Below are 19963 nucleotides of genomic sequence, written 5' to 3'. Positions count from 1 at the left end.
CATGCATGTTAAATCACTTAGTTGGAGCTGGTAAAATTTCTTTTCGTGATTTCGCAAAGGTTGTTCACATCTGAATCGCAGTTCGGTAGATATATCGTGTTCCACAAGCTAAGAGCATTTAAAATTTTTCCTTGCAAAACAGAACACCCAAACAAAGTATAGTCACCTTATCGTACCATTCTTTCAACCAAGCATTTGAGCAATCACAAGTCATTGGATTCTCATACAAATCAATTTCCACACGTTCTTTGCTGATGTCGTTAAACGTGTTGTTTGGAATAAATGTGATTAAATTATCCGAAAGGTCAATCATCTTTAAGTTATATGCACCTGGAATAAAGCAATTTTTTAGGTGGAATATAGCTTCCAAACACGGAAATATATGTGATATGTAATATTTGGATTGGTCACCTTTGAAAGCTAACGCATCAACGGTGTGTATTTGGTTTGACGCAAGTTCCAGCCAACGCAGCTTTTGGCAATTTCGAAAGGAGTTTGGACCCAAACTTGTTATTTTGTTTACGGAAATGTCCACATAAACCAATTCTGATGAAAATGCAAGAAGTTAAACACTTTCCTGGGAAAACGTTGAAAGTAGGCTTTTTTATAATTGCTGTAATACGTACTTGTCATTTTTGAAAAGTGTGTCGGTAATTTCCTTAAACCGCACGAACGCAAACCTAATCCAGTAAGATTTAAAGTTGCAAGGAATTCATCTTCGAAAGTTTCAATAGGATTTGGTCCCAAGTACAAGTACTAAAAAGGTTTGCAGAACTTAGTAAAGTCAAAGCTTAACTAACAACTGGTCAAAAGTACATGAATACCTCCAACTTTTTATTATAACGGAGATCATGGTTTCGAATTTTTGTGATGGCATTGCTATGCAAAACAAGGATTCTCAGGTTGGGAAAACTTTTCAAAGCTTCATTGGGAACTTCAGTCAATTTGTTGTTCCTAAGTAAAGCAATGAGTTTATTCTTGTATTGGTGTGTTTTTAAGTTGGTGGATTTCAGTAAACAGCAGTGGTTCTTTATATTACTGCTGGCATTCGATTATTATCACTTCCCTTGATGAAGGACGTTATGTACTATATAGGATAAATGTGTCACATTGTCACAACTTAAACCCAAGACATTTGTTTGAGAAAAAAGGTTAATCGCATGTGCTGATCAGCACCTACTATAAAATGAACTTGGCAAATTAGATATGCGTTTAACCGAACCCCCTTTTATGCTTATCCGTTAAGCAAAAAACTCATAATTTTGGTCCCAACAAAACAGGATAATCGTAAAGCACTGCTTCTACTCACGTAAGAGAAATGTGGCGTACCGACTTCAAAACTTCCTGAGTTTTTGAGGGAACCACCCTGGTTAAGTTGTTGACTTTGAGCTCGATTTTCTCCAATACTGGAAAACCGTTTAAATCGTCAACGTGAAATTCAATCATATCATTGTAGGACAAGGTAATGCTCTTTGTGTCGTCGACCACAGCTTCAACATCTAATCTGGTCAATCCTGCCCCTGAGCAGTTTAGGTGAGGCAGGGGCATCCCGTACCATGGTCTGGAAATACATTTAGTAAGTTTCTAAAACTGTTATGTTTCGACCATGACTTTAGATTCAAAATGTGACCATGTAACTTGTCGTTATATTAGTGAAGTTACATATCAGAAAACTGCTGCAGAACATCTATGACCTACATAGGAGGTGCTGTTGAATTGCCTTGTCTTCGTGTAATAGTGCAGCCATTGTCCAAGACATATGTTTCATCGCCATCTGCTTTATCGCCTCCCGCTATGACAGCAAACGTGATACACAGCAAAGAAACTAACAGCAAATTTTTACCACTTAACATTGTTTAAGTTTAGCATTTAAAAATTCATAAGTTGTTAAAATTTCTACAGAGTTCCAAGGTCGATTAAATTATAACATATAACGTAAACCAATGTATTTTTTCCTAATGTTTTGCTTTGACTTAACGAAATAAACTCAACTCTTTTGTAGCTTAATTTAAAAACGATCTGCTCCAGCCATTTCCATCTCTGATTCTCTGTCCGTTTCGCTATACGCTAAACTGCAAAAAATCCTTAAACAAGGCTTGTTACAGTGTTTAGCAAATCATTAACCAGTTTCATCCCAACTAATGCAAACAGGTCAAAGCGAAGTTTGAAACCTAAAGCAGCGTTGAATGTGTACCTATTACGACGAATTTACCGCGATGAAATTGCTGCGACGCAATTATTACTTTTGAATTTACCACGACCAATAACGTCCGTGAACGCGCCACGGTCCAGAGCGCGGAACGTCACACGGGGGTTTATTAAAACGAACATCGAAACGGCCTTCAACAAACTCTCCACACAGAAACCTGTTATAAATGTTGTTTAGGCGAACAGGTCAAAATGCAGAGACGAAAAGTAACGGTTTTTACACAAAGACATGTCACAAACTTAAACGTTGCTCACAATCGTAACCAAAGCTGTGTTGGGCGACTGTATGTGTAGAGTTCACGCTTCAGGTGAAGGTATCGCACAATTAAGAACACTACGTGAACAAAATACATGTGGCATAAATCAAACTAGAAGAACAGGACAACTATAGCAAATATTAGGTTATCGCAGTTAAACTCATATTGATTATAGTTCACTATTTAAATCATTGACTTTTAGGAGTCGAAAAATATATATGCATACAAAGTGACACACCAGTAACAATCATCTACAGCAGGGCTACTCAAACTTTCTTGCTCTGCGACCCCATTTTAAAACAGAAATTTCTACGCGACCCCTTGATGGGTATGATGTAAAGAAATACTTATATTTTATATGTATGCCATCTAATGGCGCCTAAAAAAACTAAATTAATTTCTAAGTTGACACAGATTGACAGTCTTAGTTTTTATGACGTCATGATCTATATTGTGACGCTTGTGGTATCTGCCTTTTCGCATTGTTTGCACACAATATGCATAAAAAAAGTCTGGCGCATATGGCTAATAGGCTGGTAATACTCTTTTAAGTTCTATAAAATGTGTTTAGAGCAGTTTGCATACACGGGAATGATGTTTAATCAATAAATGTACGCACGTATACCATTTATTGTGACTGACATAATAACCCATAATGTTTCGCGACCCCAAAATTATATTACGCGATCCCAATTGGGGTCGCGACTAGGGTTTCTCAAATTTGCCACTTTGGCTTATCCCGGGATTCCGGGACAAAAACAACCTCAATCCCGGGATCCCGGGATTTTATTCGATTTTTGTTAAATTTATAATATTAGTTTGTTTGTTTCATTTTTATTTCTAGTGGGCCGGCAAAGCATCAATGCAATATGTTCAGAAGGCCACCGTAGAGCAGCCTGTTATTTTCTAAGTAAATTGAATATTTTTTTTAAGTTGAAATCAGTTTTCAAATTAGTCAGTTGGTAAGTCCAATTTAGTTCAACCCATCAGGTTCCAGCTACTGAGATAGGATTAGAACCCACAACCTTGTGACACACGTCGATGGCGCTATAACCACACCGCCGTCTTGGAATTTTACAAATTGCCAGATTTTTACCAACTGGAGAGCTATAGCGCGAATTTGACTAACTGGGTTCTATAACGTGGGTTCTAACACTGTTGTAATGTTCGCAACAGCAGAACTATTTATCATTCCTGTTTGAATTGTTGCAAGAAACCTCGGTGAACACTTTAATTCACGGAAACCCAGTGGATGTCGCACCTCTGGTTGAAGAGTGCAACTAAAAAAGCATTCAATTTTTGAGAAAAAATCCCGGGATAGAATTTTTTGCTAAAATTGTCCGGGATTCCCGGGATCCCGGGAGAGAAACCCTAGTCGCGACCCACAGTTTAAGAAGTCCTGATCTACAGTACACGCCAAAACATACCTTTTCAATGCAACCGATGTAGCATCGCACTCTGCGGAAGGAAGGAACAAAAAGAACTAAACACCTTGCGTTATGAGACAAAACTGACAGTTAATTGTTACGTCACACAACGCATTATCACAAGTAGTAGTGAGAAAAAGCGGGAATTGGTAGAAATCAACATTTTCTGGCAAATATGTTGTAACTACCAATTTACCACGATGAAATTGCTGAGATTAATTACTGCGATGCATGACGAATTTCTTGTGCTTTTACCCGCCAAGAAAATTATTATTTACCCCACAATTTCTTTTCGACATCTAACTTTTGCCATGGTGTTGTAACACAGATCTACGGTTAAAGATATATTTGTATTATAAAGTGGTATGGGCCCCTGCGCGCTCAAGCCAAATACGGCACAAACATATAAACGCAAGATATGGTGCTGGTAGGATGATCGCAGAATGAGATTTTACGAGTTGTTGCAGTTTTTTCGTGCGTTACTTATTTTGTGCTAAAAAATAGGCAACATTTTGTTTTTGCAAGTCGGTTGTCTTTCATTTTCTATTTTTTTTTTAATTCACGGCTTTTATAATACAGATTGCTTCAATGCTCAAAAAGATTTTTTTATAGATTCTTGTTTTGCCGACGTAGTAATAAAAGAAAACAATTGTAGGCTACATTCGACTTGTAGGCCAAAAATATATTCAAACACACTATACATTGCCCGTTTAACCGCTTAATCAAAAACAGCAGCTGATTTTACAGCAGAAGAAACATACAAAGAGTACCTATAGCAGGGGTCACCAACCTTTTGAAACCCGAGGGCTACCTTAAGATAACCAAATGGTTCGAGGGCTACCAGTTCAAAACATAAACAAGTAACTTATAAACATGTTGAAACAATGTGTTCATATGAAATGTCAAGCCCATATTTTAATTTTAAATGCTTCGTGGTTCGAAGAAAAACTCATAGAGGGCCGCATGTGGCCCGCGTGTTTGAGACCCCTGGTCTACAACATTTTTGGAAACGAAATACGAATTTGTTCACTAACTCACATTTATTACCGCGCGTATGACGTAACAGTCGAATGTCAGGATGCTTTGTTAATTAATAATAATCGACCATGGTTAGATAAACGTCTTACATCACTTTTAATACAATCTTTATATGGCGCAGCATTTTGTGAAAACTAAATAGGTAACCAGCCATTTCGAGAACCGGTCCGCGGGCGACTGGGGCATAGGGTTGGTGACCCCTGACCTATAGTATAGCAAACGTCGATGATCGATGAGATGTGGCCAGTGGGGAAAATTAGGTCGAAATATGCAACGGAAATCTCCAACAGCTCGTCTGAAGCACCAAAACAGTACTCGAACAAACCGTTTTTAAAGCAAGTTCGACCAAAAAAGATAACGATAACCACATGTATTATCTTTTTAACTGTAGTCTTTTTTTCTAATCTCTCTTAGATCTGCTCTCCCTTGTTGGTGGACTATAATGCGACGAGACACAACATTAAGACCAATCCGACTGCAAAAGAAAAATTCCAAATAAAGCGAAAAGTGACCAACATTCATACTGTTTGATCGATGCACTTCAAAGTGGACAATGCAACAAATGCGTAGTAAGGCGTGGGAACCATATTGTAGATAGGGTGTAAATTGCCGATGTTTCTACAAAACACAAGGGCTGTTGCAACATTCCCACGATAATTAGGAAGCATGACATCACATTCTTCGTTGTTAGCGTTAATTTTGCCTTTTAAGAAAGCATTTGTTCTGTTTTCGGTTACAAAAAACTAAACCAGCATCTCTATTGCTACAGATAGGTAACGTTCTTGTAGCTCTGCGTTTCTTTGAAAAGTGTCAATTTGTACTTTTGTTAACAACGTGTACTGTTTGAACGTCTGACCGTTTATCGCATATTACGGTTAATCGCATAGAAACCTTGAAATAATTGCTTCGGCGATAAACCGGATTTGTCCGTATAATGTCCAAACAAGGATAAAAAACACACCAGTATCAGTTTTAAACATCAATTTTTCAATTTATGCACCATGAAAACTAATAAACTTGGAAAAAATAAGAGTATACGTTTCAACTGTGTTGCTCTAAATCCGACACTCTTAATTGCGTCATTCTTTGATAAAATTACACAGAAAAAGTCATCTCCTGATTTATTCCTTTGTGAATAACAACTAAAACAAGGTTGTTTGCAATATGGACATAAAAGTAAGCCATAACTTTGCCCAAGCATTCTCACCCTGAAGAAGATGTAAAAAAATGTGTCTTGTCATGTGGCAGTGTTTGTATGATGCAAAACCAAACCTATTGCAAATAGGCAATAGTCAACTTCAGAAATTTAATTTAATACCCACTATGATTTTTTGCTACACTTTTGTGGCATTGAAGAATGTATGCCTCGATAATACCCTGTGTGATAACCAGACATGTACCAGCTAACTAACATTGACGATAATGATTCTTTGGACAAATTGTTGTTCTTACAACAATTGCAATTATTACAAGAAAGATTGGAATTGTCCGGAATTAATCCACTTGGGGGCAATAATGGCGGAGGAGGGGGTAAATTGGACATAGGGTTAGAAAAATCAAAGTCAGGAGTGGGAAAAAGAGAATCTGTTCTTGAGTTTGCTGTTTGTTCTTTTGTCCATTTTTCTTTGCTTCTTTTAGGTTGTGGTTGTTTCTCACTTTCAGTGGATAGTGCGCTTTCTGTTTCTCCCTCCACAATGCTAGAGGGTTGTTGTGACAAATTGATTCCAGCATTTTCCCAAAGACTTCTTGGGTGAACATCAGCATAGTCAACCACCTCCTCCTCATTATATTCAGTAAAGTTGACGTTAATTGTCTGATCACCTACTTCAACAATCTCTGCTTTGTAGTACATTCCATCTTCATAATACATAGCCATACACTTGTCACCAATGCTCCAGTCCGAGCTTCTGCTTTGCTTTTGCACTAAAATTTAACAAGTACAATTAACTTAGCTAAATAAAACCAGTTTTGATAATACTAATAATGCTTGTTACAAAAGCACACATAAACTTGGGTAGTCTTGCTCATGCTTAAATTTAGGCTACAATTAACTTTTCCTAAAGGGTTGTTCAGTGCCACATATGGTATACTTTGATACTCTGTCCATCACATTATGTTTCTGGTAAAACTATCATATTAAGATGTGCACAGAACATAAATTACATAAAAATGTGTGAAAAAATCTCTCATAGAATATTTTCAAGTTATTGTTGACTATAATTGTCAAGATGAAGGAGCTTACCACTTCCCTTGTTTCGTTTTCGTTTGTTTCTTTTGCCCTTCTTTCGCTGTGTTGTGGATTGTGGCTCATCAGCAATCACTCCTGCTTCTCTCGTCCAAACCATTTCACCGTAGTTTGTTTGGTCAACTATTTCATCCTCAGATACTTGAGAACTGTCATCATTTGGCGTGTTTGCAACCGGTAGACCCGATACCGCGGCGTCGTATACATTGATCAATGCATTATCGTCCCACATATCAGGATCACAATCATCATATTTCCCTTTAGTCCTGCGAAAAACTATTTCATTCTTACTAGAAGTCATGCTTTTTGATCTTTCAAACAACGTTTGATAACGTCAAAAAACGTTGCACGTGTGTGGGTTGGGTGCCATAAACCATCGTAAGTACAACAGCCAAAATAATGTTTTCGTTTTTTGTAACTGAATAATTTTTATGCAGTAATTTTTACTGAAAAAGAAATTTTAAGAACGTTCTGTGATGATTATGTTTTATTGACACTTATACAAGTTTGATCTCAACGCTAAACATTTTATACAGACTCGTGTTTTTTGTTTGCTCTTATTGGTTGCAGGTGCAGCTTTTTGTAAATGGTACCTTTTCAACTTGTACAATTTTGGATTAAATGGAAGAGCCTAAAATGGAGAAGGGGAATACCCAATGCAGTTAAAGATTTGCAGTTTGCACTTGCAGCGATATTTTGCCTTATAGTTTAGTAAATCAGGTGTCGGCAACCCCTGGCACGCGTGCCAAGGTTGGCACGTGAGGTGGTTTTTCGTGGCACGCCAACCGATTTGCGTGTTTATATTGAATTAACAATTTAACCTGTTGCACTACTAGTTTATAGTTTTTATCATGCCATTGTGTTGAAATTCAGCCTTACATGCGCAAAACACTCTGCTTTCTCTTTATCATTGATATCTGCGGGCACGAACCACTATTATTTAGAAAAACGTTGGCACGCGAGGTCATTAACACATGGTAATAACACGTAAATTGGCACGCGTCGCCTAAAAGGTTGCCGACCCTTGGTTTAGTTGTTGTAGTTCAGTGTTTTGATCAGTGAATATCAAAAGTTATGCTGGTACTTTGCAGGTTTGATTACTACAAATATTTTCAGCAGTGTATTGAAATCAATTTTGTAAATATATTTTATGATTAGTACTATTATTGAGCTTGGGAAAAAGTATGTACATATCATATCTTATAAATGTTTTATCTTTGTTACAGGTGCAAAAAGATGTAGTTAATAATGCTGTTTAGAAAAATTATATACAAAAATGGTGCACTTAAACTTTTGTCTTTGGCCATTGTTCTTTGGCTTTTATATACTTTGTCAAAACTGCCAAGAAGTAGGATTTCCAATCAACGTGAGAAAAGTAGTAGTGATCAAGAAAAGGAGCAATCAAGCAAAATCTCTTATGAAACTGGTACACCATTAAGTGAGGAGTGTACACCTATTCAAGTAGCAATGGTCTGTGTTGGATTTAGCACTAATCGACAAATGGTAACTTTGATCAAATCAATATTACATTATCGAAAACACCACCTGCATTTTCACATCTTTGTTAATCAGCAATCGAAAACCGTTTTAGGAACAATGTTTCGAACCTGGAATGTGCCAAATCTCATAGTTACATTTTACTTAATTGATGAGCACATTCAGGCAGTTTCTTGGATACCAAACAAACATTATGCTGGAGTGTATGGACTGATTAAACTGCTGATTCCAGATATTTTGCCTAAACACTTAAAAGAAATCATTGTGCTGGATACTGATATTGTATTTTCTAGTGACATATTTCAGCTGTGGCAGTATTTCAAGTTGTTTACAAAGGAAGAGTGCATAGGTTTGATTGAGAATCAATCCAACTGGTACTTAGGTACACTGCATACAACCTCTACTATATGGCCTGCCCTAGGTCGTGGTTTTAATACTGGTATTATGTTGCTGTCATGTGATAAATTAAGGTCAAAAGGATGGAATGACATATGGCTGAAAGTGACCAAACAGCATTTAAAGCACTTAAATGAAGTTGCTCTGGCTGATCAAGATATTTTTAATGCTGTCATTAAAGGAATGCCTTCCATAGTACATACCCTGCCATGTGTTTGGAATTTGCAACTCTCAGACAACATGAAATTTGACCTTTGCTACCTAAAAAACAAACATCAAATTAAAGCTGTACATTGGAACTTCAGAAAAAATCGAGTGAAAAAGTACAAGCATGTTGAGTTGTTCACAAGCATCCGAAGCCACTTTGTTGAGTTAAATGGTGCACTTCTTAGACAATCTGTGTCAGTATGCAACGACAACACTGATAATATGGTGGTCCTAGCTGACTATGATGAAAATAACATGTGCAGCAACTTTGTTGCCAGTAGTACTGGACCTCATCGAACACATCTGTTTTACTTTGAATTTGAATACAAGCCAATAGAAGATGATGTGAGTATTGTGGTCCATTTATCAATTGACCGTTTACAAATGTTAGAAATTCTCTGCCGACAGTGGGATGGCCCTGTTAGTGTTGCGATATTTCTTTCTGATTTCGATGCAAGAAAAGTGGAGGTTTTTGTTCAAGAATCTAGCATACTTAATTCCAGGAAAAATATTGCATTTCATCTTGTATTTCAAAACACTGTAAAGGATGTGTATCCCATCAACTTGTTAAGAAACATTGCTTTGCAGCAAGTTGTCACAGATTTTGTATTTTTGTATGATGTTGACTTTGTTCCAATGATGGGACTGTACTCGTACATTTTAAGTCATGTAACTGAAGAAATGCACTCTAACTTAACAGCTTTTGTTATACCAGCATTTGAGAGCTTGTGGTATAAGAATGAATTGCCTTCTACCAAAGCCGAATTACTGTCTCACTTGGAAAGTGGTGCAATTACCACATTCCGGGAAAACGTTTGGCCTCAGGGGCATGCCCCAACTAACTATTCATTGTGGAAGAAAAGTAATACACCATACCGCATAAGATGGCAAAAAGATTTTGAACCATATGTGGTGCTTAGCAAAAAAAGATGTCCACTCTATGATAAACGTTTTATTGGTTTTGGTTGGAACAAAATTTCACACATTATGGAGCTTGATGCAATGGGATTTAGCTTTGTTGTCTTGCCACATGGTTTCATTATTCATATACCTCATCTACCTAGCATAGAATTGCAAAAGTACAGAACATTACCTGAATATAGAGAATGCATGAATGACCTCAAGCTTAGTTTTATTGAAATCCTAATGAACAAGTACCATATTGACAAAGAAAGGTACAAAATGTTCATGGAGGAGTATTGATTAGGTATTGATTTTATTGTGAGTTTGCAACTTAAAGATGTTGATCTGCAATAATTGATTTTGTGACTGTGTTAATATTGGGTAATGCACATAAATGTTCATTAACAGCACCCACATTCATATCATGTCTTGTACATCCTTTCAGATTCCTTTTTTGTATTTCGCTAATAATTTTGCCAAGGTCCACTTTTCTTAGAGTTTCGATAATGTATGTTATGGAGCTTGCCATTACATTAGTTTCGGTATTGTTACTGTTTGTTGTGTCAATGTCAACAATGTGATTTGTTAAAATGTTGTTTTTTTACTTGCACATTTTTTGTATAGGAACAATAATCATAATTTTTTATGTTTTAGGTTTGAAATATTTTGTTGGTTTTCTCTTATTTTCCCTCTTTTACTGCATGTCTTGGTGCTTATAAATGCAAGGTAGTCTATACAGCACTGGGAAGATGCTGAGAAGAACAAACTCTGACATGTTACGATAGAACAGCCAAGCAGTCGGACTGTTTTGAGGCTATAATTAGAGACAAAAATCTGGATTAATTTTTAAAATGGTACAACAATAAATAACAACACGACACAGATTTGGAAGATTTAAGTTGACTTTTTCAAAGACTTGACTTAAGCCCCCAACCTAAGGATGTTTTTGCGATGACTTATGCACACTTAATATATTACCTTGGATCTAAAAAAGTCTGCAACTGTGTTCATCATATTTTTAAAATATATTGTTTTCAGAAAAAAAATCTTTTACGGTAAGCCTATGCCAAAAGACCTCCTTTTAGTGATAATTTCCTCCTTTTTGATAAAAAATGATCTTGTTCTCAGAGGACAGTACTTAATTCCAAAAGTTTTTGATTTTGCATTAAATGTTTTATTGCAATTATTAGGCATTTTATAGGAGGTTAAATGCACCACCATGGTGAATTTGTGGCAACATACAGTATTATAGTTTGTTGATTTTACAATTGGTCATTGAAATTAAAAGAAAACGAATTTCATCCAAACTGGCCGATGTTAACTAAATGTCAATTATTTGCCAATTTTCAACATAAATTTCGTGGCCAGCATAACATGTTTACCAAATGAAAATTTTCAGTGTCCAGAATTTTCTCCTATTTTGCGAAAATTAAAAATTCAATTGTGCCGAAATCAGTGAAGCGTATTGCGCATGCGTAGCGTCCCAGGTTTCCTGTGTGATTGTGTAGTAAGTGGCAAAGTAAACATGCCGGGATATTGTGGGCACTATGTTTGACGTAATAGTGGTATGGCTCATTCATAAGAGGTAAACTCAAAAATTTGTAGAGTACGGGTTTAAAGGGTAATGTTAGTTTCCTAGGCGATCAGTTTTGGGCATTGCACTTTTTTTTATGCCACGCTTACGTTCGTTAATGTTTTTTCGTCAATACGGGTCGAAACGCGGTTTCAATAGATTTAGAATGATTAATTTGTGCCGCTTTTATAGTAAACCGATAATAGAGAAAGCCAATAAAAATCTGTTTAGGTAGACATTTAAGTGTCTTTTGTATTTCAACAATTAGAAGCAGATTAATTTGTTTCCTTTAAATAACTGAGTAATGTACCTTCTATGTTATTTTATAGTCAAGGTTTTTGTGTTTTTAATATTTAGGCCCTAGCAAGTAACAGAAATGTCTGAAACAATAAGAAGGCTGGCAAGTAGTTCAACATATGCAGCATTACAAGACAAGATTTCAGCATTGAAAGATTCATATGCTGTAAGTGATAATGGTGATGTTTTGTCTACCATTACAATTACAAGACCATATTTTATTTAATGAGAATGCAAATCTGCAATAATTTGGTAGCTTTAAACTGAAAGCATTTAACATTTTACCTAATCCATTTTGCAATTTGTAAAATTTCAAATCATATGTCGAAATTTGAAAGTTTATCTTGATGCAAAGAAGTCTTGCATTTTGTAACAATATATATACTGCTTTTAGATTAACAGCTGTGACACAAACCTTGGACGGCTATGTGAACTTATCGAGTTAACATCCAAGATCCAAAGTCAACTTTTTACTGCAATGAGTTTAACAGCATCGGAGGGTGGCACTTATGGGGGAGTTGACACACTGAAAAGTAGATTGCTGCCTTGGCTTGGTGCAGGATTCATTGCCTCTGGAGGAAGTGTTACTTCAGACACTAGTTTGGCTCTGATTCAGGTCTTTTGCCATTGCTTTCGCCATAAATTCAGCAAGAACTTTTCAATAATAAATGTTTTTTTAAATTTGTTTGTCATAAAACGTATATTAATGATTTGGTTGTGCATTTTTGCAGGAGTCTGTTGAGAAGGACCGCAAAATTTCTGAGCTGAAATCAAAGCATAATGATGACTTGATCAAACTTGAAACTGAATTATCAGCTGCACAAGGGGAACTAAATGTAACGCGAGATGAGTAAGTTTCGTTTCCTGTTAGTTTTTGCAAAACAACAGCTGCTTTTGAAGGGAATCACTTGTAAGTGATCCTTGTAACATGTGGCGAGAGCATGTACTCTAAGACAGAAATAGAAAAAGCTCAATGTTCGTAGAAAGCAGTTGAATATAGTGTTTCAAAATCTGTTTCTCATATTACGAAACTAGGTTCAAAAGGTGAAAGTTTAGGGAACCTAGTTGGTGTTAACACAAAAAAACACGTCCAGACCCATTTGCACACGACATGCCTCCAGCTGGTTTTTACCATTGTGCAACGTCATAAGACTTGCAGAGCGTGAAGGGCAGTCTGTTTACTGTACATCCCTTTAACCGATCTGGTCCGCGCCCAAACCAGATCAGCGCAACCGGATACTAGGCATTGTTTACGATTGTGTTTTCGCTTTCGAAAGAAGTTGCGCGTCGCGCTGAGGCCGCCTCACAGTCACCTTGTCGTCGCCATTTCAGACTGAACGACAGCCAAGCGGAGTTGGAAAAGACTAAAGTTGAATCCGGCGGAACTATGCTAGCATCCGAAGAAGAAATTATTTTGCTCAGGGCCGAGTAAGTTTCCGTACATATTCTATTGCATTAAGTACGATCCTTAACAAGAGTGTTGAAAATGTGCAGCTTGCGTCTGGCGAGGGATGAGGCTTCCCGCTATAAGTTGCAACTGGATCGTGTTGGAGATTACGAGAGACAGATTGACCGTCTGAAGGGAGAGATCAGCCTTTTGCGACAAGAACGTGAAATTTTGGAGTCAAGGTAGAAGGTTTTGCAATTCATGTTTTGCACATAACATTGCACCTACTAATTTACTTTCGCATAAACTTTACCGACTATAAGAATAATTTGATCAAATAGCTTCAATTTGCAAACATGGCTATTTAATGAAGGCATCAAAATCGTATAGTTCGATTTTGGTCAGCTGTAATGTTAGAGATTATTCGGTAAAAACTTTCATGATAAAATTAGTACTGAGCACTTCATTAATTTCACGTCAACAACAATGCTTATTGTGATGTCACAGATTGCGTCGACGTAGTTGCAGTCCACCACCTCGTCGGTGCAGATCACCTGTGTGCGTACCTTTGCATGCGTTTTGTCTTTTGCTTTACATTTAACAACCTTAACTTTTTCGTGTGTGGGCATGCATGCCATATTTGGTAAAATAGCACAGGTTTGCATGTGTGTGAAATACTAAAACTCATAAGTTCGTACATAGTTGGAATATGACTTTTTCGCGGTAGCTATAGGCGGGAGTCGGCAAATCAGGTCGTCAAGGACACTCACGGAGAACGCGTAGCCGGCCGACAAAGGCCTTTGTTCGGGTTTGTTCCTAATCAAAACAAGTGTTAAAAGGACCGGCGCACTCGATACCATTTAACCGCGCCATTGTGGCAGCGGAATTGATAGTGTAAGCACTTCGAGTATGTTAAAACTCGCGCAGCGCCATTGTGCACATTTTTCGCATAAAGAAGGATTAGGAGCCAAGCCGCCGGTCATTGGATCAGGTATGAGGCCACTCTGCTACAAACCATCGTCGTGTAGTGGAGACCCTTTGACCCCGAAAGCCGACTATCATACGATCATTCAACAACAGCCCAAACCAAATGGACACAATGTTGCAATTCAACTTTTTTCGTCTTTCCTTTTTGAAGGCCTAATCATGATATTATTTAAACCCGCTATAGCAAAATCATTAAGCTCCGTACACAGATTCATGGATTGCTTGATCAATAGTTGTTTACTTGGGTTGGACGAAAATAAAAAAGTCATTATAATTTCGGAGCAAAACCTGCGTGTGGGAGGCCACATGTTCTCCAGCACGGAACCTCCAAGTTGATTTAAACCTCGCTTGGAGTCAAAGCTCCAACAAAGGCCGACTTGGATATTGAATGGCGTTAACGCGGGCGGGTCGAGACAAGTTAGCGTGGCCTCCTGTCACAATTGATGCCAGCTTCTCTTAAACGATGTTGCGCGGTGTTGCGAAATGGTCAGTCGTTAATATTCCACCACCAATACAGGTTTGATACAGAAGCAGCTGACCATACGACCGCACTGAAAAATAAAAACCATTCACTGGAAACCGACAGTTTTAATTTAAATTCGCACAGATGTCAACTTTCCAACGGGATTTCTTTCGATTGCCAAGCTTTTTGCAACTTATAATAGACTTGGCCACCAAAAACTTTCATTTTACGTTTTAATATCTTATCATAGCACTTTTATGTTGCTTAGCAACGGCGTTCTCGCTTTCGATCAAAGTATTTTTAACTCGTGTCGGGATAATGATAGGTTGATCAGCTTGAAACCGGACCGTCCTCACCGCGTTGTTCGCCAAGTATCTGCGCCTTGCTCGGAATGTCCGCTTTCATTTGAACCTATTTAAACCACACTCTTTTTATTCACACCGGCATGCGTCTCAAATAGCACCACACGATAATTGCCATTCACCCTTTTGGGTAATGTTTGTTTTGTGTGCTTGGTGTTGTGTGCTGACGCTTAAACGCTTGGTTCGGACTTTACAATGTCTCTGTGTATAAAGGTTGTGTGACTACGAGCGGCCATTGCCACCACCTCCGTCTTCACCAACCCATGCTGAACTTACCAACTCGATCCGTCATTCGCGTCTTGTCGCTCGTTTCAACGACCTTTATGCCGTGGATCGTCTTGACATGCAGGTTCGCCATGTTTTGTGTAATTTGTGTCACACTACAGCATCTGAGACGACATTTACCGTTAAACAATCTTTTTGTAGGGGGGTTTGCAAAATTATAAATACTTCTTTAGGGCTGATTTAAGTTGAAAAATATTGAGTCCTTCCATAAAATTTTAAGACATGTGTTTTGCCTTAACAGCATCACCAGTACCTTATTTAAACAGAATCTTCAGTGGCGTTGTTGCCATTTTTTACACATGTTCTAATATTTAGGATCTTATGCTTTTGTATTCACTTTTATGGCATATAATTGTTAATTATGATAAAATCTCAGCTCCAGCTACACTTTAAAATGATTTACAGTTCGGAATAAAACTAATTAACTTCATAAAATCTAAACAATAGGACCGTTTGCGTCGTTTTGTGGATGACGATGAGATGGTGAAGCGAATCATCTTCATTGCTACATGTGAAGCTTTCCACGTTGCAAAGATGTCGTTCCGTGCCTTCCGTCTGCGTGCTCGCAAACTTCTCTTGCCTATCCACAGCGGACCAGGCAGTCTCGAAGAAGCGGTCACTGACTATATCGTCCGTAACTTGGATCTCTACGACGTCGACCGCAGCGTCGAGGTAAAGTTTTGTGTTGAGCAAAAAAGTGAAGCAAATATCGATATTATGTGCGAGTTGTAAGCCGGGTCCGGCTTTTCGCGTCGGGTTGTTCAATAAAACACACTTGATTCGGCCCTAACTTCATATTTGGACTTATTTGTTTCGCAATTACCTTACACGTTTATTTTACGCCTTTTTTAATGGCGTTTGGGCCAGGTTTCGCCGTAGAGTAGGGTGTCGCTACACAGTATGGATGATGGCAACTTACTTGATTTTAATAAACTGGAATTTTGCCTTTTAATATCTTTAAAAGTTACTCCTGCGGTGGCTTAAATAAATATTTTGATTTACACAAGTTGTTGTCACAAGCCTGGCATTGTTGTTCGGATCGCGTTATATTTATGACATAGTAAACTTACAAATAAAGGTTGTTTTAAGAGCGGGCATTTCCGACCAATGGCAACATTTTTTAACGTAGAAATTCCGACCAATGTTGAGACGCTACAAACTCGCACCAATGTCGACATTTTTAGCGTAGAAAACCCGTTTTTCCATTTTGTCGGAATTTTATTATATAGTTCTATCGTACATCAAATCAAATATTCCTGATTTTGACCTTGTGTAATTACGTAGGATGTGATTCGTGCGATGAACGTGAACCCGAAGATCTCGTTCCCACCAGAGTGCGAATTTGCTTTGTTGAGCCCGTTCATTCGCGAGGTGTGCAAGGTGGCTTACCGCATGCAGGCGCTTGAACCACCTCTGGATATCCCACTGGCAACTGACGGCGAGCTGATGAGCGAAACTAAGTAAGTCACAAATTCTCAGAACTAGGATCCGCAAACTTTTGCAAAATCGTTAAAAAGTGTAATTTTACATGGTTTATGAATGTAAAAAAATATAGCTTGCGTTGCGGTAAAAATGATATTTTTATAGCAAAGAGGGCTTAATATTACCGAGTCATGCAAGTTTTTGAATAATCGCACATTTTATATTACGCTTTCAGATACAGAAGGAGTTACGACAGCGAATTTTCCGCTCCGCTTGTTGCATACCACGTATGGCCTGCACTCTTGGAAGATTGCAGTGTGCTTATTAAAGGAGAATGCGTCACTCGACGTGGAGCTGTAAGTCGATTTCCACATTCATTTTTCCCCTTTCCCCTTTCTGCTTTTTTGTCATTTAAAATCGACGAATCGATATTTTGAAACCTGATTAAGTTGATTCTTGTGGCAGTTTGGTCGTGCCTTGTTTGGCGTTTTGTTCTTTTCTTAACGCTTGCAATTGCGCCCCCTGTTGACAGCTTTCGTCGCCACGACGCAGCAGATCGCCAAGTCCCATCAGAAGCTCGTCTCGTCTGTCCAGAAGCAGTTTGGTAAGTTTCTGCCACTCAACAAACACTCCACAATTGTTTGATATGAAAATTTCTTCAATCAAAAAGCAATACGTTATTTCACCAATAAGACCTTTTAATGCTATAAATATCGCACTGTCTGTGGGACAAAGCTGTTTTTCTTGACAAGGGGGACGGAAGCTTGAGGACTTTTGCCATTCAGCAAAAAATTTAGCTCGTCATTTTTGCTAACGACTGTTTGCATTTGCGCAGAGCCCACGGAGAAGCCGCAGCCCTTCACCACGCTCTCGTCGGTACTAAGCGTAAGTTGTCCTTCCGTCATCACCTCTGTGCAACCGCATTTGTGTTTGCTTTCGCCTGGAGTGAGTGTGTTCCAATGTTTGATTGTGGAGTTGTGTGACTTTTCCTGTTTGTGAAAGCGATGACTTTCAGCTACAGTTTTGTTTGATCGCTATTATGTTAAGAGTAACACTTAACTGCGATTACCAGGTTGTCGCTGATATAAGGGAAAGTATTCACTATTTGAGTATTAACTATTTCTGAAACTATTATTACAAAAATGAAATACAGGATGATAAAACTTTACAATTTAAGCATCAATGATTTTACTGGGCAAAGTGGGAACTCTTAGCTAAACCGTCGGAGTAGTAGCGCCATATTATCTGTTATTTACACAAAGTGCATCCGCAAACACGATTTACGACACAACGATTTTCTGTTAAATAACAACGCGCATTTATTGATCCCAGTCTGCAATGCGTCAGTAGTTGACGTCAGAGATGCAACTTTTGTTTTTTAGTGTCCTTTCTCATTTACAAAATATTTGCCCAAAGTGACAAAGGTTTTTGTAATGTGGTAATAACTTCTTTAACATGGCATTTGTTTATTCAGGGTTACATTCCGAGAAGCAGGGGACGTAGGTATTAATTCCACCACCGCGTCCCAGATTCCACCGTAATTTCCTTTTTTTGTACCACTCTGTGTCCTTAGTGCATGTATGTGTCTTTACCAGTATATGTCCCCGTTAGAAGTCGCCTCAAACCTTATATTGTTCTGTGTCTTTCGCTCATGCCTCACCCGAACCACGCAGTGACGTCACTCGGTACGCTGATGACGTCACGGCTCTTCGGGTTAAATATTGGGTGCCAAACAGCAGCGAAGTGTTCGTCAATATGTACCGCCGACTCAATTAGTTATGTGTTCCCCTTTTTGGCGCTCGCAGCCCTGCCGTTCTCTACTCGAACTTAACGTTTTAGAGCACTTACCGTAGCGCCGAGCACTCTTTGTAGTTGAACAGTGATAAATCGAATTTCATAGGCGCTTTTCCCGTCGAGCTGGATCTTTGCCTGTTTGGACAGCGGCCGGTGTTTTGCACAATCAATTGCTGACGTGTTCGATCGCTATTATTGCGTCACGTTGGTCTGACGCGTTATGCCCGAAACTCTCAAGTTCCCGTCCGCTCTGTGACTGGGCAAACACAAGCCCGGAGTCAACACTATTTGCCGGGCCAACTTCAGCGCAGATTTCACTGGCCTAAGCTGGCATACAGATTTTATTTAATTCCGTTTTAAATTCTACACAATGATATCTGTGCTGCAGCTTGACCTTGTTCAGGCGTGTGTGCAGATGTCAACATATTTTGTAAAAAAGTCACTTCTCCACCCCGAAAATCAATTCGGCTTGCTTTAGATTGCAACAAACACAACCTTTGCGTCGTGCAATACCCAAACGCCGCGGAAGATTCAAACAAAATTTTCTATTTTTTTACGTTTGTACAGTTCAACTGCACGACCACACATCTTGCAAACTCCTATATTTATAGATTGGCCCTCACTGTCTTCGGTTGAAATGTCGATTATTTCGATTTTGTACATAGTTTGAAAATGTTTCTTGCGATGTTCCACAAAAGTGCCTTCGAACTCGCTTTTTATGTTTTGTTTTCACTGTACTTTAGAAATATGTATCAATGCTTAGTCGTAGGGTGGTTCACTGTTAGAATTTTGCATGGAAGCTTAATTTTGCATCGGATCTGTAATACAACACAAATTTTACATGTCGGTTTCTCGCGTTTTTACTTGCTAACTAGCGAGTTAGTCAGGTGGTTGGTACCATCGCCCATATTCAAATGCTCAGTGGTTCAAACCCACCAGACCCCCATTCAGATTTTAACACTGAGATAGTCTAGTGGTTAGTGCAATCGCCGTCAAAATTTACTCATCATGAGGAAGTTAAATCTTAAATGACATCCTGTTACACTGGTCACTAGAGTAGTGCCTGTGGTACGCGTAACTATGTTACAGACACTACCCGAGTAGCTTTGCCCAAGGTCAACAATCATAGGCCTAAATAAGGTTGCGAACGACTGCACAAGTACAATAGCTTCTTTTCTGTTGCACCCATCAGGCTGTCGAAACGGAAGAAAAAAT

At 38.4% G+C, this 19963-nt stretch overlaps 3 protein-coding genes across 4 annotated transcripts; 2 read left to right on the top strand and 1 right to left on the bottom strand.

The window, feature by feature from the left end:
- Positions 1–5896: 5896 nt before the first annotated feature.
- On the bottom strand, positions 5897–7532 carry LOC145239551 (survival motor neuron protein-like). The gene is made up of 2 exons (XM_080102901.1): positions 7173–7532; positions 5897–6853 (listed from the first exon to the last, which is right to left on the bottom strand). The coding sequence occupies exons 1-2, from the start codon at positions 7474–7476 to the stop codon at positions 6252–6254; spliced, it is 906 nt and encodes a 301-aa protein (XP_079959027.1). The 5' UTR covers positions 7477–7532; the 3' UTR covers positions 5897–6251.
- Positions 7533–8381: 849 nt separating this feature from the next.
- LOC145202710 (xylosyl- and glucuronyltransferase LARGE2s-like) lies at positions 8382–10832 on the top strand. Its single transcript, XM_080075747.1, has one exon. The coding sequence runs from the start codon at positions 8424–8426 to the stop codon at positions 10476–10478; it is 2055 nt and encodes a 684-aa protein (XP_079931873.1). The 5' UTR covers positions 8382–8423; the 3' UTR covers positions 10479–10832.
- A 66-nt stretch (positions 10833–10898) lies between these two features.
- Positions 10899–19590, top strand: LOC145202712 (mitochondria-eating protein-like). 2 transcript variants are annotated; one of them, XM_080075748.1, is made up of 14 exons: positions 10899–11032; positions 12109–12214; positions 12443–12664; positions 12780–12898; positions 13381–13476; positions 13543–13677; positions 13943–13993; positions 15461–15596; positions 15980–16204; positions 16817–16992; positions 17190–17310; positions 17487–17558; positions 17790–17839; positions 18429–19590. In XM_080075748.1, the coding sequence occupies exons 2-13, from the start codon at positions 12128–12130 to the stop codon at positions 17835–17837; spliced, it is 1488 nt and encodes a 495-aa protein (XP_079931874.1). In that variant the 5' UTR covers positions 10899–11032; positions 12109–12127; the 3' UTR covers positions 17838–17839; positions 18429–19590. The 2 variants fall into 2 exon arrangements, with proteins under 2 accessions (XP_079931874.1, XP_079931875.1); XM_080075749.1 differs by lacking the exons at positions 10899–11032; positions 13943–13993 and having other exon boundaries at positions 12061–12214.
- The last annotated feature ends 373 nt before the right edge of the window (positions 19591–19963 follow it).

Source organism: Phallusia mammillata, chromosome 7 (assembly GCF_965637545.1).
Source record: "Phallusia mammillata chromosome 7, kaPhaMamm4.hap1.1, whole genome shotgun sequence".
NCBI classification, from domain to species: domain Eukaryota; kingdom Metazoa; phylum Chordata; class Ascidiacea; order Phlebobranchia; family Ascidiidae; genus Phallusia; species Phallusia mammillata.
This window is presented reverse-complemented; position numbering and strand designations above follow the sequence as displayed.